The sequence below is a fragment of the Scleropages formosus genome, chromosome 7 (genome assembly GCF_900964775.1).
Source record: "Scleropages formosus chromosome 7, fSclFor1.1, whole genome shotgun sequence".
Classification (NCBI taxonomy): Eukaryota; Metazoa; Chordata; class Actinopteri; order Osteoglossiformes; family Osteoglossidae; genus Scleropages; species Scleropages formosus.
The window spans coordinates 7,479,640-7,502,826 of record NC_041812.1 but is presented as its reverse complement, the minus strand read 5'-3'; the positions used below and the strand labels follow the sequence as shown (position 1 = coordinate 7,502,826).

Below are 23,187 nucleotides of genomic sequence, written 5' to 3'. Positions count from 1 at the left end.
CTAAAGATTTGAGACCGCAAAACATGATAATCGATTAAAAACTGGAATCATCCTGTGGTTTCGGCAGGGGAAGAAAAAAAAAAAAAAAAAACAAAATTACGGTAAAAATACTACAGCAATTCATTTGTATTAGAAGGGCTAACATTTGTGTTTGGTCAATTAGTTGAATATGGTCTGGAATCATGCAGCGGGGGGGGGGAGAAAAGCCCTCCCTAGTTAGGGTCCATATTAATAAAAACTTACCTGTTTGGGAGTTTCAAACACAAGGGGTCAGTAGACCGGTTGGACTCAGAGATTTATTACTTGCTTAACTAAAACATGGCAAAAGGGAACTTGGGAGAACATAACCGATGAGGGGGGGGTAAAAACATTTTCTCTTCAATTGCACAAAAATGTTAATAAAGGCAGCAGGCATTTTGTAGCCACTCATAAGACATAGAAGTCAATTTCAGCTGAGCAACTTTCTTGATACTTTTTTTCCCCTTGATTCAGTTACAGTTATTTATTTAGTGGACACTTTCCACCAAAGCAATTTACAATGGATACTATGTAGTGTTACCACCCCACACACCTTATTCACCAAGGTGAATTACACTACTTACATTGGGTCACTCATCCATAATTAGACTATCAAATATTTAAAATACTCATGGGCCAGTATGATACCTAGTATACAGAAATTTTTACTATACATTTTATTGCAAAGAACAACCACATCTATCTGCAGGTCTTAACTGCTACAAAAACTCTTAGTGAAGAGTAAATAAATACACCCTTCATTGTAATAAAGTAAAACTAAAATGAATATGGCTAATAGCTGCTTCCATAACTCATATTCATAAGGGCACCAGCCAACTCAGCCAACAGACTGTTTCAGTTCACTTACCTGGAGCCAACAAGGTTAAACAAACTATGGGTAACAAAGTCTTTTATAACATCAAGAAGAGACTGTTGGATTGTTAAAATAATTGCAGGGGAGGGCTAAAATGGGGAAAAATAACTTTTGTGATTAATGTATTAATTAAGCATTGTTCTTATTTTGTTAGAGATGGGATATATATTACATAGACACACTAAAGTTGTACATTATATTGTAAATGAAGGAATTAGGTTGAGTGATTTTTGTTGCTGTGTTGGAAACAGCTGGAGAGAGAGAGAGAGAGAGAGAGAGAGAGAGAGAGAGAGAGAGAGAGAGAGAGAGAGAGATAGTATGTGCACTGATTGAAGATTTTATTCTTCTGACTTAATTCTGTTGGTGTCATGTTAGTTCATTACCACACTTCACCTGTCAGAATGTTTAGTTTTTCTAATGATTTCCTATGTTTTGAAACACTGCATTTATTTTACGCTCACTGTGTTTGAGGGTTTTGATGACCTGTTGGCAAATGTCAGTGTGGCAGCCTGGGGATGGCTCATTAAAGAGGCAATGAGCACCAGGTGAGGCCAACCGTCCAATGGAAGGGTCTGCACTGAAGAATGGACTATAGGAAGCCCATGTGAAGAGTGAGGGATTTGTGTGAGTAGTTGCATTTGCTAGAATGTGGAATGAATTTGTGTTGACTGATGACGTTTCCTTTTCAGTTCTACTAAAAGCTTGCGTTTCTTGTGAAGTGAAAAGGCAGTTTTTTTTCCAACTTTTGTGTAGTGAATGTCTGCTAGAAAAATGGTCTGCCTCAGGGATCCTGTTAATAAAATGAGTTTAAGTCAATATAAGGGCTATTCTACAGCATTGTATCTGAAGAACATTGCAATTGTTTCTGTACTCTGGTGCCTGTAAATACTATTTCTAGAACTGACATTAAAAACATGTTGAATTTCCACTTCTCCTGTGATGTGGGGAAACTAAATTTTCAACTGATTGTTTTTTTATTCTGCATACATAATGTGCACTACATATTTTCAAAAATTTGGCATAACAGCTAAGCTTTTCTCAGTAAAAAAGGATAAACACTTTTTTTTTTTGTATGTACCTGGTGCTATTCTGTTCTTTATCACCACCTCTGCCTTCTTAAATAGTATTTTCTGTCTCTTTGAACTACTTAAAATACAATAAATGAATGAAGCACACACTGTCTGAAGCTGCTCATCCCAGTGGGGGTCATGGCAAACGGGAGCCTAACCCAGCAGCACGGGGCACAAGGCTGGAGGGGGAGGGGACACAGCCAGAATAAGATGCAAGTCCATCAAAAAGCACTCTAAGCAGGACTAGGACCCAACCAAACCCACCACACCCCTCTGAATGAATGAAGCCTCACTTGTAATTTGAACTTGGTGCCAGTTTCATGGATTGTGGTTCAGCTGGTTAATTAATTCCCAAGTTCACTAAAAAGCTTAAATGAAGGATCATTAAATGAAAAGCAGCAAGTTACAGAAAACATAAAAGTGCATTGCCCCAGCCTTTAACATTAAATTACATTTTTAGTAAATCAGTCAAAGCCATTTGCATAAATTGTACAAGTTTTCCTCTTTAATGATACAAGATGTTAATCCAACAGTGTTAACTGCCATTAATAAGTGGCACAGTGGGTAGTGCTGGTGCCTCACAGTCCTGGGCACTGGGATCAGATGTAGGTGGGAATCTGGTTCTCTCTGTGTTGGGGAGGGGGTTTCATCAGGTGCTCTGGTTTCCTATCGCAGTCCAAAGTTATGCATTTCGAGTGAATTACCCGTAGACTGTGTGTGTGTTAAATTGCTCTGTTGTGTGGACAGGAAGACACCAATAAGTAGCTTAGGAGTAAAGCTTTGTGAGTCACGTTAGACAAAGGAGTTTGCTCAGTACAAATTAATAATATGCACATTTTCTTTCAAAGACAGGATTACTTATGCACCCCTTGACCACAGAAATATATCTGCAAACAAAGTACGGTTAGTTTTCCATAATTCTCACCCTTTTCAGCAGTGCAGACAGATGATAACTCAGATTTGAATACTATGCATGAAAAATGCAGCGGTATCTCCTCTGTTCAGTTAACAGTAAGGCTACATTAGACACACATTTACGCAAGTTCCCAACTAACTATTTTCTTTTCTTGTTGGCACATCGGGGTACAAATTTACAGCGCTACTGAGGCAAACGGATTCGGGTGTCGGCCCACAGTGAATAATTTCGTGTCTTCTGCAGTGCGTCGAGGTTTTGAAGCTCTTCCCGCACTGTGGGCACCTGAAGGGCTTTTTCCCTGAGTGAACGCTTTTATGCCTTACGAGGTTATTCGACTGTGCAAACTGCTTTCCGCACACGGTACATTTAAACGGCTTCTCTCCCGTGTGAACTCGCTGATGCGTTATAAGATGGCCTAACTGCGCAAAGTGCTTCCCGCAATGAGTGCAGCTAAATGGTTTCTCTCCTGTATGAATTCTGTTGTGCACTTCGAGATTGCGGGATGAACCGAAACTCTTCCCACAGTACAAGCAGTTCAAATGCTTTTCTCTCGTGACAACTGGCTTCTTAATAGATCTTTCGGGCGGAAGATTACTGTTAATATGTGGCTTAGAGGTAACTGGAATATTTTCAGTGTAATCTCCTGATTTGTGACAGGTAGGTGGGTTTTCATTTTCTGTTGCAGCACTATTACTGCTGTAAATGTGTATCTGAACAGACTTGGGAAATGTGGTACAGTCCGATTCCCGATAGTCTGCTTCTCCTTTACTCTCTTTCAGTTTGGTAAGATGACATCTTGGATTTTCCATTTCTTCCGTCTCCTTTTCCACCACTGCTTCGAGAGCAGTGTCCAGTCTGCTGTCCTCCCAAACACCGTGCGTGCTGCAGTGCTGCTCAGTGTCCTCTTTTCCTTTTATCGCCGGTCCCATCTGCGTGTCTCCGGTGAGACAACTTTCACCATTTCTGCCATCTGCCATCTCAAGCTCTGCAATTCCTAAAAACACCAGACAGCATCGCCGCTGAGAAATTGCTCATGACAGTAATATAACTTCCCTCTCAAATGGTCTAGACAAAGGACACTGGGAGAGAATGTAAAAATATACATATTTTCACACCCTTCACTTACTCTCTTCAAAGGCCTCCAGCTCTCCTTTTGAATCCCTGATATCCAAATCCTCTTCTTTGATAATCACGAGCTCGGACTTTCTGTCAGCCACTGTGGACTTTAAGAAAAACCGTGATTAATAATACTGTATTATTAATATTATTATTATTATTATATAATTCGTTATGATTAAATTATTATATATTAATTATTATAATTAATTATTATTAATTAACCATTAAAAGTCTTGACCAAAAGAAAAATTAACAGGAATCTTACTGGAAATGGCTTTGAAATAGTATAAATAATATACAGGAAAAATACATGCAATACATACAAAATCGTTTGTAAAGATTGCTAAACAAAGTGAGAAATAAAGGAAAAAATATGGTGACTGTAGCACTTTGTTGACATTTGTTAGATCCTCTTAAAAGACAGAAATCAGGGAGATTGCATGTTACTCAAAGGTAACTGTAACCCAACCATTATTTTATCATTATAAGCAGAATTATTGCGATGTTCTTCTAACCTGCACCTTGTCTTGCTCGACATCCCTAACCCCATCCGGGAGCTCTTCCTCTCTCCAAGGTGCCACCCAGTGCTTCTCAAAAACCGCTGAGTTAACAAAAAGTTTGTGAAACATTGAAGTTCATCACACGTCCTATTATCAATATGATCAACGGTATTTATGCATTTGCTGACCCTTTTCTCCTCTGCGACTAGCAATGTTACATTCTTTACAATGATTTACCTATTTACACAGCTGGTTAATGTCTACTGGAGCAATTCAGTGTTCCTATCTTGATCAAGGGTACTACTATATTTACATTTACTTTTATTTATTTAGCAGACACTTTTCTCCAAAACCACTTCTAATGAACTCTATGTAGCGTTATCAGCCCACACACCTTATTCACTGCTAGATACACTACTTACACCGGGTCACTCATCCATACATCAGTGGAACACACTCTCTGTGTCACTCACACACTATGGGGGAACCTGACGAGCATTTCTTTGGACTGTGGGAGGAAACCAGAGCACCCAGAGGAATCCCACGCAGACATGGGGAGCGCATGCGAACTCCACACAGACAGAGCAGGGATCGAACCCACGTCGTTCTCTCGCACCACCCAGGCGCTGTGAGAGACAGCAGCGCTACTCGCTGTACCGCCGTGCCGCTGTGCTACTGCTAGAGCGGGAGTGCGGGGATTTCACCCGTCCCTTGGTCATTTACGCTGCACAGTGGCAACTATAACCACTACGCCACCTGTTGGCCCCTTATTTCACAAGGTGGTATCATCATGTCTCCGGAGGTGCGAGACCAAAACTAGTTCCCTAACTCAACTTAAGGGTTGTGTAAAATAATAAATAGGGCAATAAAGGTGGATAATTCCTTCCTTGTTACTCAGCACTGACTGACTGATGCTCTGATTACCCGCTGCTCCCGGGTGCAGATCATCACTGGACCAGGGACTGAGCCCTGAGGGACCATCCGCGGGACTCTCTCTCAGGACGGCGCTCTCCACCGTCTGTATCGACAGTTTCTCTCTGAGTAACTCGATTTCTCTCTGGCTTCGGGAAATTTCCAAGCGCAGCACCGCGTATCCCTCCTCCACCAGCTTGCAGATCTCTGCCACGGCCGTTTTCGTCACAATCTCCATGATCGAGGTTATTTGTGTCTGAAAACCGATGCAGTTCGACATGATGAAGTTGCGAAAACACGCTTATTGGTGCGTATGTCAAGAGAAAGTCACGAAATCGATGACAAACCTATTGCATAAGACTAACGCAAAACGAGTTTATTCTGGTGTTTTGCTTTGAGAGCCAAATTAGAGAGCACTTCCGGGATGCTCTTGTATACGTCACGAGTTACCGTAAAGAATACAAAATAAACGCGTAAGAAATTTTCCGCATTGGAGCGGCGGGATTCGAAAATACTATTCGCCAATACGGTACAAGTCAAGTGAATATATAACTTTACTTTATTAGTAACAGACGTATGGGCGACAGAACGTCCCGCTTTCATTTAAAGTGTTAATTTCTATGAGACTCTGATACAGTATAGTATTTCATCCTGGGTTGTCATTACCTGACTGCAGTTTTTGTAACTTGCTACATTTGTAATGTAAAAAAAAAGTGTAAGGTGCTGGCCTGGACAAAGGTGTGAGATAAAGACTCATTCTCAGTTTTCCGTTATGAAATGTATAACAACACACTGCATGTAAGAATTTCACTCTTCGGTGGGTGATGGCTGTATGCTTTTATTTGCTGATCAGGTATTTTACCTCGACTGCGGTACACTGCGAGTTGGCCTAACTGGCTGAAGACATCACTTCTCAAAATTAGTAGAAACTTTGAAGATGATCCAAGATTAATATTGTGAAAGGGCAGCTTTTGACACGCATTTTAATCCAGTTTTCACAGGTTTTAATATTTACATTTCTAAATGTCTTCATTTCGATTCCATTTAGGACCATAACATGTACCAGCTACATAAATGCAATGTTAACAACTAGGTATTGACCAATGGTTAATCAAACTGTAACTCATTTGCATGTAACTTCAAAACTTTGTTCTCACGTTTGATAAAAAGGTTCCGTTTGTACAATTTGGAGAGATAAGTAAGGCTCAGACTGTACAAAATTGTAATTTTTCTTTCAATTGCACTGCTTCTGCATAAAACGCTACAAAAATATTCCTACTGATCTAATGTGGTAACTTTTCCCATCTGTCTGCAGGGTTAAAATATAGCAACTTTAATGTCAGTACAAAACAGTAAAATAATTTTAATGGAAAGTTCTTTTCAGTTGGACTACATTCGATGAAACATTTACAAAAATATACAGCCATTGTTTTGTTTTTTTCCACTTGTTGATGCATGCAGGTAAATAAGAGTATAAAGGACATCTCACTGCACCGGTGAGGTGAACAGTCTCCGTCCATAGTGAACACTTTCGTGTCGTTTACGGTGACTTGAAGTTGTGAAGCACTTCCCACACTGCGAACACCGGAAGGGCTTTCTCCCCGTATGAACGCTTTGATGCCTTATGAGATTACTCGACTGTGCAAACTTCTTTCCACACTGCATGCACTTGAAGGGTTTCTCTCCTGTGTGGACTCTCTGGTGGGTGACAAGGTAACGCGATTGGGCAAACTGCTTTCCGCAGTGTGAGCAACAGTACGGTTTCTCTCCTGTGTGCACTCTCTTGTGTGTTACAAGATTACTTAACTGAGCAAACCTCTTGTCACAGTGTGAGCAGCTGAATGGTTTCTCTCCTGTATGTGTTCTCTGATGTGCTTCAAAAACATTTTGGCAAGTGAAACTCTTCCCAGAACACAAACAAATGAGACCATCCCCTTTTGTGCACCCCTCGTGGTTCATCTTAGCTGTTGTGGCTAAACTGCTATTGTACAGATCCCATTTATTTGTGCTGGGAGCGCTGGATTTAGAGAGGGGGAAGTCTCTTACAATCTGGGAAGGTGGGGTGTACGTGTTAGGGTTCGATGACTCCCCCTGCCTTTGCTCTTTGTAATGTTCATGTTGTGTGTGAATTGTCCTTGATATGGCCGAATAGTCCCATTCAAAATTTAAGTCCACCTCCACTTTAAATGGTTCGGGATCCATCATTAAAGCTGCTGATTTCATAGCTAGGGATGCTGGAGAGGATACGCAGCCTTCAGATACCTTCCATTCTTCAGCAACTGACTGTAGGTCGGATGAAACTGGCGGTTTCTTCAAAGTGGGTTCTGATGCACAACGGCAAGCTCCTTCCTCACTTTTGTTTTCTGTACTTTGCTGGGTAAGGAGAGCGTTGAGGTGACTGGAATCCTCGCATATAAACTCACAGCCCAGACTGCTTGGTTCTGCTGCTCTCTCCTCAGATTCTTCACACTGGAACCTCTGGTTTAGAGTCTCATTCTCTGGTTCTGCCTTGAGAGTGCTGTCCAGTCCACGGTCCTCCCAAACACTGTGTCCTGTCCTCTCCTGGTCAGGTGTGGCCTTTGTGCAGGCTTTGCCTTCTGCAGGTGTACATGTTGTACCGTCTTCTGCAGGCAACTCGGAAGCTTGTGTGGGTAAAAGTTCAAGCCAGTATATGTAATTATATATGTAAATAAGAAAAGGTTGTTATATTAAACATTTAACATTTTTATAAGCACCATGTTAAAAGGAAATAATTAGTATTATCTCAATTTGTTTAAACCCAAACCTATTAAGGTTAAAGCTTGATGGTTAACATAATCAAAGAACTGTTGTTCCTCACTTTCTCCTGTAATCTTCAGCATTTCTTGACAATCACTGTGCTCCAAGTCCTCTTCTATTTCATTTTCTTGTTTGATAAAGTGGAACTCAAAATTGCCACCTTGGTTTGCAGACTAGGACAGAGAAAAGGTCTGATTACAGGGAAAGAACACCACTTTTTCAGCCATAAACCAGTAAATCTTGCAAGCATCACAACAGTCACACCATTTACAAAGCCATCTATTTCTCTGTTGATGCTGTTCTAAAACTATTAATTCTACCACACTGTCTTTTTCAGCAAAAATTATTAAAGGTGCCTGGTGAGAAAAAAATGTGCTTCTTATACCAGTGTTGCTGTACAGATGTAATAGTGTACTAGGTAACAATACTAGACCAGCAAAACTTCAGAACAAAAACAAATTGTTAAAAAGGACAAAACCAATGACCTATTAAACACAACAGCAGTAATACTGTACACATGTCTCAGAGGCTGAAGATTAATATTAAGTATCCTATAGCTATTTTATTTATAACAAGTAGTCAACACAGTGTCCTAATCCTAACTGACCTTATTGCAAATGAACTCACAGTGTCTACCTTTTCCACAGCGTTTGCACCTCCATCTTCCACCAGACTCAGATGACCATCTAGTGGCACAGAAGTTACTGGGAACTGGATATTTTCTGAAAGGTAATAAGAACAACTAAAATCATCATCTGACAGCTTTGTGTGTGTGTGGGGGGGGGGTTCACAAACACAGATCATCGATTACACAGTTAAGACAACACATTATACAGTTTAGACAAATAACACTTGTCGTATTTGAGGCAGCACGTGGCGTAATGTTAGTGCTGTCACCTTGCAATCCAAAGGGCCTTGCTTCAAAACGCGGTACTGCTGTAGCACCCTTGGTCAAGATACTTAGCCTGAACAGATACAGTAAGAACATATACTGAGGTATGAATGAGTAAATCAGCGAAAAGTTGATGATCCAACACTAGTTTCAGATAAATTAAGAGTTAATAATAATGCCGCAAGACGGCGTATTCTAACGACCCACATTACTGGTATTTAGAGGGGAAGATGTTTTGTGTAAATAAGCTGCATTATGGGGGATAATGTGAAGTGAGCGTGTGTAACCGCTGGGGGCACTTAGGGGGAAAATGATGGGGTGACCGTGTTTCCCAGAGTTGGGAGGGAGAACCAGGGGGTGTTAAGCAAGTTGTAGAAGAAATGCGGTCCTCGAACCGAAAGCCTATCCACCCCCACGAGATGGATGGATGGATGGATGATTTTCATAATACATGTACATCGTACTTGTAATACAATAAACTTGAACTTGGAAATGAAACTAGGAGCTCAAGGAAAAGGGACCATTGACGCAAACTACGCAGACTTTGTTTTATTTTATTTTATTAATCATAATCATGTCCGGCTTCGGCTCACCTCCCGGCGTTACCTGCTGTCCAGCACCAACTAGAAGAGCGTCAGCCTCCGCACATGATCCCTGCGCCATCATGAGCTCCATTAAGTGTAGCTTTCGCCTCAGTAGCTCGTTCTCCTCCTGGCTTTGGGACACTTCCAAACGCAGAAGCGCGTATCCGTCGTCCACAAGCTTGCAGATTTCAGACACCGCCGCCTGGACCAGCACGTCCATGACAGAGAGCAGCTGAGAGCGAAAGGCGCCACAGCTGCTCATTGTTTTAGCGCGCCAGACCCTACGAAAACAGCTTTTAGTTTACGATATGTAATACAGCGTTAAAGAGCCGCCTGACATGTAAAAGTAAACACTGGCGCACACAGTCAGGTAGCGTTACTCCCGCCTGTCAGACAGCTGAGGAAAACACTTCCGGAAAAGGGTGGCTGCGGCCGTAAGTACGGAAAACAAAGCGCACATGTCTGTTAACAAATTTGCGTACTCTGCGTGTGCACCTTTCAGTACAGTTTAAATATTACAGTAGAGCTGTTATCATAATAGCACCTCGGTCGGTTTTCCATTCTTCCATTCTAAGTGTTCTGGGTTGTTTAATTAACACGAAAGCCACATAACCAATAAGATTGTCTGAAAACGTAGCTCAGTCCATCACCACTTTTCGCGTGAGTTTTGAATACTTACGGTACTTTCAATGTCACGTGGGTCCCACTTCCACAGTGGTCCGGAAGTGTGCCAATGGGGGCTGCGCGCAGCTCGCCAGTGTTGACGCGGATCCTGGAAGACGGCGTGTGAGGTGCCGAGCTGTAAAATGACCGCCTGTGGGGACTTTCCTGCTCAGCTCGCCTCCATCATGGACGTGTTGGCCAAAGCAGCAGTTGCGGACATTTGCAGGCTCGTGGAGGACGGCTACGCGCTCCTGCGGCTGGAGGTGTCTCGGAGCCAGCAGGAGAACCAGATGCTGAAGAAGAGGCTGCGAGTCATGATGGAGATGGTGGGGGTAGCGCGAGACGGCGGGCGCGAGGGCCCTCCCGCGTGCCTCGAAGACCCTCGAGCCGCAGCAGGGGGTGAGATGATCCGCCCAGATTAGGGGTTGGGGGGGGGTTGGACCCAAACAACAAGGTTGCAGGTTCGATTCCCACCTCCAGCTGTAGCACTCCTGAGCAGGTACCTACCCCAAAATGTCCTGGTAAAATCACCCAGGTGTATAAAATGAGTAAATAAGTGTAGGTAGATCATGAACGTCGCCTTGGAGAACAGTGTCAGCTAATGAGTAAATGCAGATGGAAACATCTGGGGCACAGCTGGGATGCTGATTGGAACCTGTCATCACCCTCCTTTCCCTTCTGAATTGTGTTTTTTGTGCAGAGGGTGACCGCTTGTCCCTCCCTCGGCGACCCCCTGAGAGTCCAGCGCGGAGCGGCACCTGGACGCATCCAAAGTGCGCGGAGCAGCCCGGAGACGAGGAGCGGGGCTCCGACACGCAGTTCATCAAGGAGGAGCGCCTGGAGGCGGACCTGGGCCGTGCCGACGTTCCGAACGCTCCGGGTACGAATGGGGAAAGCGAGCGGAGGCCACGGCCCCGGACTGCAGCGGTCTTCAAAACGCTGTTCGGAACAATAGCGCGTCACTTCTTTTAAAGCGTCTTCATGTACGCGGCCGACGGCTATTAAATAGCGAATAGATACTGTATGTTGGTGGGGTTCGGTAGCACGGCAGGTGTCCTCGTTGCCTCGCAGTTCCCGGGCTGTGGTTTCAGACATGTGTTTGAGTGGAGAGCTCCTGTGTGGGGTTTGCATGTTCTCCCCTGCGTTTGTGTGCGTTTCTGTGGGTGCTCCCTTTTCCTCCCATAGTTCAAAGACATGTGTTTCAGATGAATTGGTGACTGTAAATTGCCCTTTGTGTGTGTGATGGCACCGTGATGGACTGGCATCGTGTCCAAGTTGCACCCTACCACACACACTCTGCTTTTAGGAGATGCTCTGCATCACTGCAACTCTGAACTTGGACAAGCGGTTTTTGATGAATGAATGATGAACACGTTATTGTTCAACATTCCTGCAGAAGTTACCGGGCTGGTTGGTGATGATGCTGGAAGAGCTCCTGCTGCTGACTCAAGGACTACATCTCCAGAAGAAACAGCTGAAATCTCTGGGCAGATGAGGACCAATATTTGGGAAGAAGCTGGAGCAAACCTTCTGGTCAAGGTGGAACCGCCGACTGAGATGGTAAACCACAGACCCCCGCGCATGGGGTCGGAACGCAGCGAAGAGAAGTTGAGAAATGTGGACTATGACTATGTTTTGTATGAGAGACCCAGCCTGGCAGAGGCCTTTCATACTCAAGAGGTGGTTGAAGTGGCTGCGGGAGCTGACTTGCATGGCCTCCCGGTTTGTTCGGAGCACCCGGCACGTCCGACTGCTGCCAGAAGCGTTGGGAGCAGTTTAGGGTTTTTCAGCGTGAAGCCAGCTGGTCTAATGATGACATCCATGCCACTCGAAGTTGAGGTTGAGATCTGCTCGGCGTGGAAGAAAGACGCTATAATAGGAAGCGTGCATGCACAGCAGAGACATCGCAGAGGCCGCGTAAGCAAAGGCGAATTGGTGTTGGGAAGCACGTACGAGAGCCAAAGGAAAACGACAGCAGAGCCGCGGACCATAGATGTCATAGATATTATGGAATGTGGCGCTGCTGCAGCTGCAGAAAGTCGTCTCTCCCCAAAAACCCGTAAAAGCAGTTGTAAAGCTGGCGTGAAAGAGAAGCGCTTCATCTGCACGTACTGCGGAAAAAGTTTTAGCTGTCCGAACCATCTGAAAACGCATCGGAGGATTCACACCGGGGAGAAGCCCTTCAGCTGCAACCAGTGTGGGAAGCGCTTCTCCGATTCCAGCAACGTTAAGAGACACCAGAACACTCACACCGGAAACAAGCCCTTCATCTGCACGCTGTGCGGCCGGGGCTTCAGCCAGTCGGGTTGCCTTGTGACGCACCAGAGGGTTCACACGGGAGAGAAGCCGTTCAGCTGCACGCAGTGCGGGAAGCGCTTCTCCGATTCGAGCAACATGAAGAGACACCAGAACACTCACATCGGGAAGAAGCCCTGCACCTGCTTGGACTAGGAGTTTCCTTTGTGCACCTGGAAGAAAAGCCCGTCAGCTTCTCAAAGTAGCCCTCGTGGTACTTCATTTACCTGGTATTTACTGCGTTGCCTGTTCAGTGGATAAGTACCCACGCATTTCCACCAGACGACACCTTGTAAACTTGTATGAATAAGAATGTCTTTTAACATCTAAAATATCAGTGTTCTTTCTATAGGCGAGGGCCAGCAGGTGATGTAGTGCTTAGGGCTTGTCTTGTAATCTGAAGGTCCCTGCTTTAAATCCCAAACCCTGCTGTAGCACCCTTGATCAAGGTACTTACCCTGAATTGCTCTAGTAAAAATACCCAGTCATATACATGGGTAAACAATTGTAAAGTTGATTACATTGCAAGTCTCTTTGGACACAGGTGTCAGCTAAATAAAGGTTAATTATAAGAACAATAATGTGAAATACAATATTATAACTTGTAATCTATATAAATGTTTTTGATAGTTGGTTTTTTATACAAAATAGAGTATTTTTGGTATTTTATTACAAACAATATACTGTCTTAATGAAAGGGTTTTTAATATGTATGCATGGTAATAATAACAGGAATATATGGTCTATTTCCCAAAAGCATTGAAACTATCAGGACTCACTGGAAACTCAGTACGTGTAAGATCATCATAACATGATTGTTTGGAAATGGTCCCAAAAACCGTTAAAGCGCTGTGAAACATTTCTCTAGCTTGTGTGGGAGAATATTATGTAGAATATGAAAATTATGTTTATGTACAAAAAAAAAAAAAAAAAATATATATTTTTTTTTTAAGAGTTTGTAGTGGGGTGTGATGGCATAGTGGGTTTAGCCAGTGCCTGCTGTGTGGCAGATCTGGGGTTCAAGCCCTGCTTAGGGTGCCTTGCAGTGGACTGGCATCCTGTCCTGGGTATGGCCCCTCCTCCTTTGACACTGCGCTGCCATGTAAGGCTACGACTCGCCGTAACCCTGCTCGGGATAAGCAGTTGTTGATGATGGTTGGATATAAAAGTTTCCCTAGTTTCTGATCATCTCAGCAAGTCCCACTTGAGGTGAAAAATTCAGTTGTCTCTCTGGCAGTATGGCTGTTTACTATCACCAGAGTGGGACGAATAATAAAGTAGATTTTTTCGTCAAAGTTTACTCCACTGTCCTAGTAACTAAAAATAAGGGATGTGAAAATTATAGTTGACTGTGTGCAAATTAATCATAGCGTTCATTACGGAAATTATTTTCTCCGCCTCCAAGTTCCACCCATCTACCAGAACAATGTCCCAAAGAACCTGCTGATCATCTTTTTGGTCCCCAATGTTAAGAAAACTGGAAAGCTTAAAACTCTGGATCCAGAAATTTAAATGTGCTTTTAATATACAGATGCTCCTTGACTTAATGGTGGTGAGCTAGCAATAGACATGCGGTAGAAACCGTATTTTGAATTTAGATTTTTTTTCCCAGGAAGGCGGTATGTTGTGCAATACTCTTTCGCGATGCTGGGAAGTGATCCACATCTCCCAGTCTGCCACGTGGTTGTCTTTCGTGCATTCACAATGTCGCAGAAACGTCTATCTGTGTCTCCTGCTACTGGTGGGAAGAAGAGGGCAATTACTCTTGACGATAAACTGAACATAATTGCCCAACATGAAGGCGGCAAGCCCGTAATGGCCATTGCATGTATGCTAGGCCATGATGTTCAGTAGATTAGGTGTATTTGAGACTTATGATTGGTTTCGCGGAACGTAACCCCATCGTAAGTCGGGGACCACCTGTGCTAAACTACTAGAGGTTGCAAGTTTGAATCCTACCACCTGCTGAAGTACCCTTCAGCTAAGTACGTGCTCCAAGTTGTTCTACTAGGAAAAAAATATCCAGCTGTGTACATGGGTAAATCATTGTAATTCTCTCCTTTGGCTAAATATATAAACATAAGACTCCAAATATAAGTATATAAAATTAAAACCCTTGCTTCTGACAAGGGGCATTTAAGAAACATGTTTCAAAACTGCTGCCATTAAAGCTGTTTATACCTCGTAAAAGCAGAGTCAACACCCCGGATCAAAAATTTTGTAGTCAAAATGTTTTGTCATGTGACATTTACTACCCAGAATTACACATAAACTTCTGATGTCTGTTCAAAAGATTATTCTAGTGCTACACTATACTGAACAGTATGGAAACACAGCAGCAGGTGTGTCAATGCAATGAGAAGTTATGACTGCATATTGAACAATATATTACAATTCTAAAGCAAAATCAGGTCATTTCAAACACTGCAGTAGCCCCATCACATTAAATCTGAGCACAGTTAGATAACCTTGTAGCATTAAAGTCTTAAACACTATTAGTTGAATTAAATATTTTCACTCAAACATCAGCTCTCGTTGCAGTCTCAAGTCATTTCAATTTAACATTTTTTATGTTTGGAATTTATACAAGTATTTAAGACACGGTAACAAGTTTGGAGGCAGCCTGTTGGGTGTATTTTGCTGTGTGAGCAACACAGGAATGCTAGTCACTCATAAATCCACCACCAGTTACAAAGTTCTATACTGTGAAAACTGTTACAAGTCTGTACATAAAAGTATATCCTGATGAGACCCAGAAAAATGTTGTCCAAACCCCACTCCAAAACATGGCATTATTTAAAAGCACTATGTGCATTAAGACACAAGTGTAACCTGTACAGATTGGGATACACACTAAAACATGCATTCTCTACAGTCGACAATGAAATGGCAAAGTCTCACAAGGATATAGTATACACCAAATTCAGATGTACATTTTGTCTTTAAAAAAAAAAAAAAAAAAGGAAAAAAAAAGACCCATGAGTCTCTTCTCAGCATCAATATTTGTATACCTTGGAATTAATTTCCAAACCTCTACACAGATATAGCAAATTGGTTTGTTAACTTCTCACTCTTTACTTTTTGGTTTTGGGGATATAGTGCAGATTCCTATAACAACTAACCAATTCCTTTATTCAAAATGCAAAATTATTTCCCCTCAAAATAAGTCAAACATGTCAGTAATGGGGTGTAACATCTTGTCCTGTGAATCTTGAATTTTTTCTGGGTGAGGTGTCACTTTTAAAGCAGAGTCCTTGCCTGTTGGCCTATTACATGTTTTTTGCCAAGGTGAATGCTTTGGTGTCTCTTCAGATTGCCAATTAAGGAGAACCTTTTCCCACACTGAGCACAGCGGTAAGGTCTCTCTCCCGTATGCACATTTTGGTGTCGTTTAAGGTTACTCGAGTCCGCAAAGCATTTCCCACACTTTGCACAGCTGAACGGCTTCTCTCCCGTATGAACACTAAGGTGTTTCTTCAGGTGAGCTGACTGCGAAAACCTCTTTCCACATTGCGTGCAGCTGAAGGGTCTTTCTCCCGTGTGCACCCTTTGATGCGTTTCGAGATTTTTCAGGCAGGTGAAGCTCTTTCTACAACGTGGACAAGTAAATCGTTTCTCTCTTGCATGAGCTTTATGGTAGGTAGACATGCTCTTTGCCAAGAAGAGATGCTCTTCCTCACCTGGAGAACATCCACTCATACCTGGGGCATCTAAGGGCTTCAGTATGCTTTCACTGTAACTGCCTTGCTCAACTGTTTCTTTTTCTCCATATTCTTTTTGATATCTTTGGTGCTCTTGAACAGTCCCTGCCAGGGTCGTCGGGCTCCATGGAGAGCATGGTTGTACATCGTTGTCTACCAAATCTACCATTATGACATCTGGTTTCTCATCCTGCGACCCTGGGGACGATGGACTGTTCCCTAAACTTTTCTCTGCAAAAGGTCCAAACAGCAGCTCTGAGTTAACAGGCATCCTTTCAGCATCAGTTGCTTTGGAGTAAAAGCAAGCAGCATCTGTGCTCTTGGGTGCCATGCTCGCTTGTGTGAAAAAAGTCTCCAGCTGACAGGGTCCATCATAGACAACGTAATCATAGCCTAGATTGTTCAGATGAACCGAACCAAGTCCACCTCCTGGAAGATTCTGCTTTTGAACAGAAGTCTGAGTCTCCTGATCCGCCTTGAAGGTGGAGTACAGTTCACTGCTGGTCCAAGAGCTGCGGCTTAGCCTCTGTTGCTCGAGGACTCCCTCTGGGTCTTGCACAGGTGCGGTTTCTGCATCCACAATGGAGAGACTTTCTCCCTCATTTGCCTTGGATGCCACAACTCCTAGGGAGAATTTTACAAACAACATTACTGCAATAACACTGCCTTCAGTTTTTATTTTGCAGTGAATCAAAGTACATAAGATTCTGCACCCAAAAGTACTGTTATAAAACTAGAAAAATCCTATGTGCACAGATCCAACTAACTACAGAACAGCTATGTTAGGTCATGTGCTCCAAGGTACAATGTGACCAGTATAATAATATTACTCTATGGCAAGTCTCATCTACAAGACGTTGAAATCTTGACGGCATTAGAGGAACCGTGGTCCTGCACCATCAAGCTGGAAACCTGTGTCTGACCAGAAGCGGGCCAAAACTTAAAACCCACTCCGCTAAGACGTTTACATTTATTTATTTAGCAGGCGCTTTTCTCCAATGAACTCTATGTAGTGTTATCAGCCCACACACTTTATTCACCAAGGTGACTTACACTGCTAGATACGCTACTTACACTGGGTCACCCATCCATACAGCAGTGGGACACACTGTCACTCACACACCTTGTACTAAGAGGTGTCAGTTCTTTCCAATTGTACTTACGCCCAGTGTGTATCCTTGGTCCGCTCTTTGGTGCATGTTTTTCCACACCCTCTTCAAATCCCTCCTCTTTGATGATTATGGATTCGATCTGTTCCACCACTGCTTCTGTGCACTTTAACAATGAAATAATTGTTCTCCAAGCATATTACAAGTCTCTGATCAGAGCTTGGAATAGCAAAGCATCTCAGTAAACACATGTGACATGGCAGACTTGCTTTTCTCCTCAGGGTTTACTTTTTCCCTTTCCGTTTCTCTGACACAGCAGTGTCAAAGATGTAAGTTACCTCAAAATGAGAGCAATCATCAACCAACACGTTAAACTTTAGTTTTTCCCTCAACAACAGCATCTCTGTACCCAGTATCCATTCATTATTAATAAGCATTTGTCCAACGCAGGGTCATGGTGTCACCCTCAGTATTGAGCAGTCACAGTGATTCTCACAGGGACACTGATCCTCCTCAATAATGACAGTATCACTATTTATCACATATTTTTATTATTATTATTACAGATCATAGATGGACTCACTGTACTTCGATCAGGAGCACACTGCTTGCCAGTACCCATCTTATCCAAAGCTGCAAGTTCACCTCTCTGATGGAGGTCCACCGTCTTCTTGTTAAAGACCATCGCCTCTGGAGCTGGAAGTCAAGTCATGCTCAAGGTTAGAAGTCCACATGATTTTTATTATTACCATCCAGATTAACGGTGCACATGAACATGTCACCTTTCTCCAACTCTGTCTGTCTTGTCCCACCGCAGGACTGAGCTCCAGCAGCAGCAGCAGCAGCAGGACGACCACCACCATGACCATCATGATGATGTGCTGCTCTTCTCACACCTTTCCCCGAAGAAGTAGAAGAGCCCACGTCCAGGATCGAGTTCATCAGCTTCCTCTTCAAAGCTTCGTTCTCCTTCTGGCTTCGAGTCACTTCCAGCCTCAGCACTGCGTAGCCGTCGTCCACCAGCTTGCAGATCTCGGCCACGGCCGCCTTCGTGAACACCTCCATGATGGAGGTAAGCTGTGAGTGAAACGACGCGGGACTCGACATGGTGGTGGGGGGGGGGGGGGGGGACGCGTGAGGGTAGTTTTTGTCTCTTTAAAACATGCCGTTAACAGAAAACGCCACTTAAGTGCGAAATGCCAAAAACAAGACAAAGATTCCGAGTCCTGCTGCTCAGACTACCTCCCTTCCCTAGCGGATCCGTCAAGCGAGAGCCCAATAGATGCGTCACTTCCGGAATCCGGGTGAGGAAAAATTTACCGTAACTGCTGGAATATAACCTCCACGCGATTTCAGGAAAACAAGATTTTAATACGCAGTACGGTAGTCGTGATCAAAGGAAAAATCATATTCCTCTTGCGAAGGCGGTTTACATCATCATATCAATGTGATAATCAGCTTTACAACGTCAAACTTATTTACACTCAATGGTATTTTACTGTATTGATCCAAAGTAATTGCCTTGCTCTCAAACGCCTATCATCAGCAGGAGCAGAATTCAAAAACCAGGAACCTTGAGATTTGAAACAAGTCTAAACCTCTACATGACCGACTACACATCTAAAATTTAATTATTGGATGTTTGGTTATTTTTAAACCTACTTGTTCTTCTGGGTGTCGGAATACTTCCATTGCTTACAAACACATCGGCTGACGTTTGTGCAGTCCGATGGACTGACTTTCATCATTGTTGCCGTTCTCAGTTAAATACCTTGTTTCATGGTACAACAGGTGCTCCATCACTCAAGCTGTACAAACACATTTGCTCCACAGAGGTGTTTGACTCAGCTATCTTTACTGTCACTATAAAAATTACTGTTTGAATTGTATAATTGTTTACAACTTTACATTTACTGTACCACACTGCAGTACAACCCTGTAAAACGCTGTACGATTTTGCCCTTGTGTTGCATTTCCTTGGTGGAGCACCTGTGTTGTGACACCACCCTGTTCAATTTCATTTGTTTAAAAACATCAGTGCCCACCATTGCAGTGCTGCTTATGTGCATAGTGCAATTTCTCATGGCTCAAGTTTAACGCCAGAATTACTGCAGCAGGTGGTTACATGGGTTTTTTTTTTTTTTTTTTTTTAAAAAAAAAAAAAAAAACTGTTGGGGGGAAAAAAAGGTACAAAAATGAAGGCGTTCAGTTTTCTGTTTTTATTTATCAGATAAATGAATAAAAACAAATTTTATTAAATTCAAATTTTAAGTTAAGGCCTCATGAAGCAAACCTTTCAATTGTTTGTAGTTTATTTGGACAACCCAATTTTCTCAAACAAAACACTTTAGTTTGAAAAGGTAACATAACGAAGTACAGTACACGGTTCAATAGTTGCATATTCTAATTCCGTTCGATACAACGCACAAGTCACACCAGCAATGAAGTCCGAGCAGACGATGGTAGACACTGCTTTACAAATTCTGCCCATCATAAAATTTTCAAAAATTGAGAGAACATGGATAAAACAACATGTTCAAGACTTTCTTCACTGAATAAAACACCCTTCCTTGGCGAGGGAAAAAAGAAAAAAAAAAAAAAAATATATATATATATATATATAAATGTAATAAGTATATATAACTGCTCATGCCTCAGTGAAGAAAGACTGAAAATAAATGTACAATGATTTCAATGAATATAAGCTTGTGCTTTCACGATGCATCTAAAACCTAAACTCCTCCCAGGATCCAGCCGAAGAGCTGGGTTGCTTCCTTCCGATGTGGACGCTCTGGTGCCTTTTCAGGTTTCCGATGAAAGAGAAGCGTTTCCCGCACTGCGTGCAGCAAAAGGGCCGTTCCCCCGTGTGCACAGTCTGGTGGCGTTTCAGGTTACTGGAATTGGCGAAGCACTTGCCGCACTTGGGGCATTTGAACTGCTTCTGCTGCGAGTGTGTGTTCTGATGCTTTTTCAGCTGATCCGACTGCGCAAACATCTTTCCGCACTGAATGCAGCCGAACGGTCTCTCTGCCGAGAACCGGCGCCCTAGAGCGTCCAGTTTGTGGTAAGCGTCGGCGCTTTCGGGGGCGGCGAAACTTCCTTCGCCCAGCAAGTTTCCCGACGCGTTCTGGACGTCGTAGTTCGCCGCGTTCTGACTCTCGGACGCCTGCGCGTGCGACGGACACATTTTCGCGTAATTGCCCTGCTCCTCGATCCACATCGTGTGCAGCGGTTCTTCGCCCGTTTCCGAGTCCACCATTATCACGTCGGGTTTCTCCTCAAAATTCCCAGGGGAAGAGAGACTATTTCCAGCACTTTCCTCCGAGAAGGGTCCGAGAAGCAGCTCTGGGTGAGCAGGCATCCTTTCCGAGCTGGTTTCTGTGGCGTAGGAGCAAGTGGGCTCCTCCAGCCCTCTTTCAGCGCTCCCGTGCGTAAAGAGAGTCTCCAGGTCATTAACACCTTCGTTCATGACATAATCGTAGCTCAAGCCGTCCCTCTTTGCAGTCCTGCGATCGGATCCCTTGCGCTGCACTTTTCGGCTTACGACGTCGGAGTCCGACTCGGACTTGAGGAGACTTTCTGGGTGACAGCTCTCCAGGTGCAACGTTTTGGCTTTGTGCGTCTCATTGGACATCCCTGTATCCTCTATAGGGGGATTCTGCGTTTCAACAGAAGCCTTGTCCTCATCCCCAGAGCCTCCCGCCCCAACAAGTCCTACAAAGTAAGATTACAAGGAGCAGTTATTCAGCAAAGACTCCCATTAAAAATTAGCACCGTTTAAAACCAGACCTCCTACATCCACCAACTCAACACACCGCTGCCCTGCCTGGGGTCCCGATCTAATTAGTTCCTAGAAATCCACCAGTAAATAGGGGGTCTGGATATTGAAGAAACTTGTCCTATTTACTTTCACTTGTTTATCTGACGCTTTTCTCCAAAGCGACTAACGAACTCTATGTAGTGTTATCAGCCCACACACCTTATTCACCACGGTGACTTACACTGCTAGATACACTAGTTACACTGGGTCACTCACTCATCCATACATCAGTGGAACACACTCTCCCTGTGTCACTCACACACTAGGATGAACCTGAACAGCATGTCTTTGGAGTGTGGGAGGAAACCAGAGCACCCGAAGGAAACCCACCCAGACACAGGGAGAACATGCAAACTCCAAACAGACTGAGTGGGGATCAAACCACGTCCTCTCTCACCGCAGCAGCGCTACTCGCTACTTGCAGTTATTTACTCATTTATACAGCTGAGTCATTTTATTGGAGTAATTTAGGGCAAGTACCTTTCTCAATGGTCCTACAGCTAGAGGTGGAATTCGAACCTGCGACCCTCAGGTCCAAAGTCAGCAGCTCTAACCTATACGTCAACACCAGCTGTCCTGGTGTTTATACCATTTATTTACCCGGGTAATTTTACTGGAGCAATTGAGGGTAAGTATCCTGCTCAAGGGCAGTACTACTACTAGGACAGCCAGCGGTGGGATTCGAACCTGCGATCCTCCTCGGGTCCAAAAGGCAGCAGCTCTATAGCTGTACTTCTGTACTTCTTCACATGCAGAGCTCAGCATCGCGAGGCCGACTGCAGTAAAGAGCGACTCCTTGTTGCAGCTCTTACCCTTCCGACTTACTCTCAGCGGGGGTGTCCGCGTGTCCGCCCACGTGCTCGTCGCGTTTCTCCTCCTTGATGATGGGCACCTCGGGATCCTCCCAGTCGCTCACGTTGAGCGGGCTGTCGAAGCCGTGGGCCTCCTCTGAAAGAGAGAGCGCAGGATCATCATGACATGAGCGAGGAGGACTGAGCAGGACCTCATCATAGTTCTAAAAAAAAAAAAAAAAAAAAAAAAAAAAAAAAAAGAGACCCGGCCAGTCACATCACATGACGATCATTGATAATTGAAAAGGAGGAGGAACAACCCACTTCCCGCAGCTTTCTCGACACCACCACCACCAGCCGAGCTTCTTTCGCCGCCGCCACCGGCTCTCCCTCCCTGTCCCTCCCCGCCGCACGCCTGGGCCAGACGGAGCCGGTACGCCTGCAGCTTCCTCCGCAGGGCCCGGTTCTCCTTCTGGCTCTGCGAGAGCTCCATGTGCAGCGCCGCGTAGCCGTTGTCCACCAGCTCGCAGATCTCGGCCACAGCCGCCTTGGCCAGAACCTCGACGACGGAGGCGAGCTGGGAGTGCAGCAGCGCGCAGTTCAGCATCGTCTGGCTCTCGTTCGCGCAAAATTCCGGATTAATAAGGGCTTCGGACGGTCGGTTCGCGGATCGCCGGGACGACGGGCCTCGTTAACGACCAAGTGGCACGACTGTCGCGCTCGAACACGAGACGGGGCTTTAAATGGGCATAGTCCTGCTACACGAGGCAAAACGAGCACTCTTCTTCTGTGGTGTTCAGAAGCTGAGCGAGCTATACAGCAGCCTTTGTTTAGGCTTTTTGGCCGTCAAAGGACGCCGTAGGTAAAGCGCGAGTCTTATATTCGTCCGCGGCGTTAATTGTACGGAAAGCGTTGTCGAAGACTTTTTGGTCGCAACAGGACACTGTCGAAACAACGCGTTTCCTAAACTTGTTGTTTTCTGCAGCGTTGATTTTACAATCTGTCATAGCTGCATATCCTTTATGGTCTTTCCAGGACACCGTCCAAAAAACGCGATTTCTAAAATACTACCGTACGGTGTTAATTGTATAAAACCCTTGGAGATATTTTGAAGTTTATATTCATCTATCAGACGCTTTTCAAGT

At 44.0% G+C, this 23,187-nt stretch overlaps 3 protein-coding genes across 3 annotated transcripts in view; 1 reads left to right on the top strand and 2 right to left on the bottom strand.

The window, feature by feature from the left end:
- The window catches only part of LOC108937551 (uncharacterized), a 30,369-nt gene extending 7,429 nt beyond the window's left edge, over positions 1 to 22,940 (bottom strand). Inside the window, exons 1-15 of the mRNA XM_029253523.1 lie at positions 22,367 to 22,940; positions 22,077 to 22,199; positions 20,159 to 21,145; positions 18,214 to 18,582; positions 18,015 to 18,127; positions 17,486 to 17,597; positions 15,863 to 16,946; positions 11,975 to 12,079; positions 10,343 to 10,435; positions 9,673 to 9,944; positions 8,815 to 8,909; positions 8,249 to 8,360; positions 6,904 to 8,051; positions 5,422 to 5,665; positions 4,513 to 4,598 (exon numbers count right to left, since the gene is read on the bottom strand). Of these exons, the coding sequence (XP_029109356.1) occupies positions 4,513 to 4,598; positions 5,422 to 5,665; positions 6,904 to 8,051; positions 8,249 to 8,360; positions 8,815 to 8,909; positions 9,673 to 9,944; positions 10,343 to 10,435; positions 11,975 to 12,079; positions 15,863 to 16,946; positions 17,486 to 17,597; positions 18,015 to 18,127; positions 18,214 to 18,582; positions 20,159 to 21,145; positions 22,077 to 22,199; positions 22,367 to 22,649 (5,226 nt within the window). The 5' untranslated portion in view covers positions 22,650 to 22,940. The remainder of the gene's footprint in view (positions 1 to 4,512; positions 4,599 to 5,421; positions 5,666 to 6,903; positions 8,052 to 8,248; positions 8,361 to 8,814; positions 8,910 to 9,672; positions 9,945 to 10,342; positions 10,436 to 11,974; positions 12,080 to 15,862; positions 16,947 to 17,485; positions 17,598 to 18,014; positions 18,128 to 18,213; positions 18,583 to 20,158; positions 21,146 to 22,076; positions 22,200 to 22,366) is intronic.
- On the bottom strand, positions 2,469 to 5,798 carry LOC114910925 (zinc finger protein 484-like). The gene is made up of 4 exons (XM_029253454.1): positions 5,422 to 5,798; positions 4,513 to 4,598; positions 4,005 to 4,101; positions 2,469 to 3,872 (listed from the first exon to the last, which is right to left on the bottom strand). The coding sequence occupies exons 1-4, from the start codon at positions 5,687 to 5,689 to the stop codon at positions 3,013 to 3,015; spliced, it is 1,311 nt and encodes a 436-aa protein (XP_029109287.1). The 5' UTR covers positions 5,690 to 5,798; the 3' UTR covers positions 2,469 to 3,012.
- Positions 10,405 to 13,042, top strand: LOC108937665 (zinc finger protein 771-like). Its single transcript, XM_018757697.2, has 3 exons — positions 10,405 to 10,725; positions 11,027 to 11,206; positions 11,723 to 13,042. Exons 1-3 carry the CDS (start codon positions 10,470 to 10,472, stop codon positions 12,775 to 12,777), a joined length of 1,491 nt encoding a protein of 496 aa, XP_018613213.1. The 5' UTR covers positions 10,405 to 10,469; the 3' UTR covers positions 12,778 to 13,042.
- Positions 22,941 to 23,187: the final 247 nt, after the last annotated feature.

Bases quoted from the DNA above. Each gene is read 5' to 3' on its own strand.
- LOC114910925 (XM_029253454.1), bottom strand. From the start codon at position 5,689: ATGTCGAACTGCATCGGTTTTCAGACACAAATAACCTCGATCATGGAG. The intron at 4,102-4,512 runs GTTAGAAGAACA...TTTTTCTTAAAG, and splicing joins TCGAGCAAGACAAGGTGCAG to TCCACAGTGGCTGACAGAAA. The intron at 3,873-4,004 runs GTAAGTGAAGGG...TGGTGTTTTTAG, and splicing joins GCTGGAGGCCTTTGAAGAGA to GAATTGCAGAGCTTGAGATG.
- LOC108937665 (XM_018757697.2), top strand. From the start codon at position 10,470: ATGACCGCCTGTGGGGACTTTCCTGCTCAGCTCGCCTCCATCATGGAC. The intron at 10,726-11,026 runs GTGAGATGATCC...TTTTTTGTGCAG, and splicing joins CCCTCGAGCCGCAGCAGGGG to AGGGTGACCGCTTGTCCCTC. The intron at 11,207-11,722 runs GTACGAATGGGG...ACATTCCTGCAG, and splicing joins CGACGTTCCGAACGCTCCGG to AAGTTACCGGGCTGGTTGGT.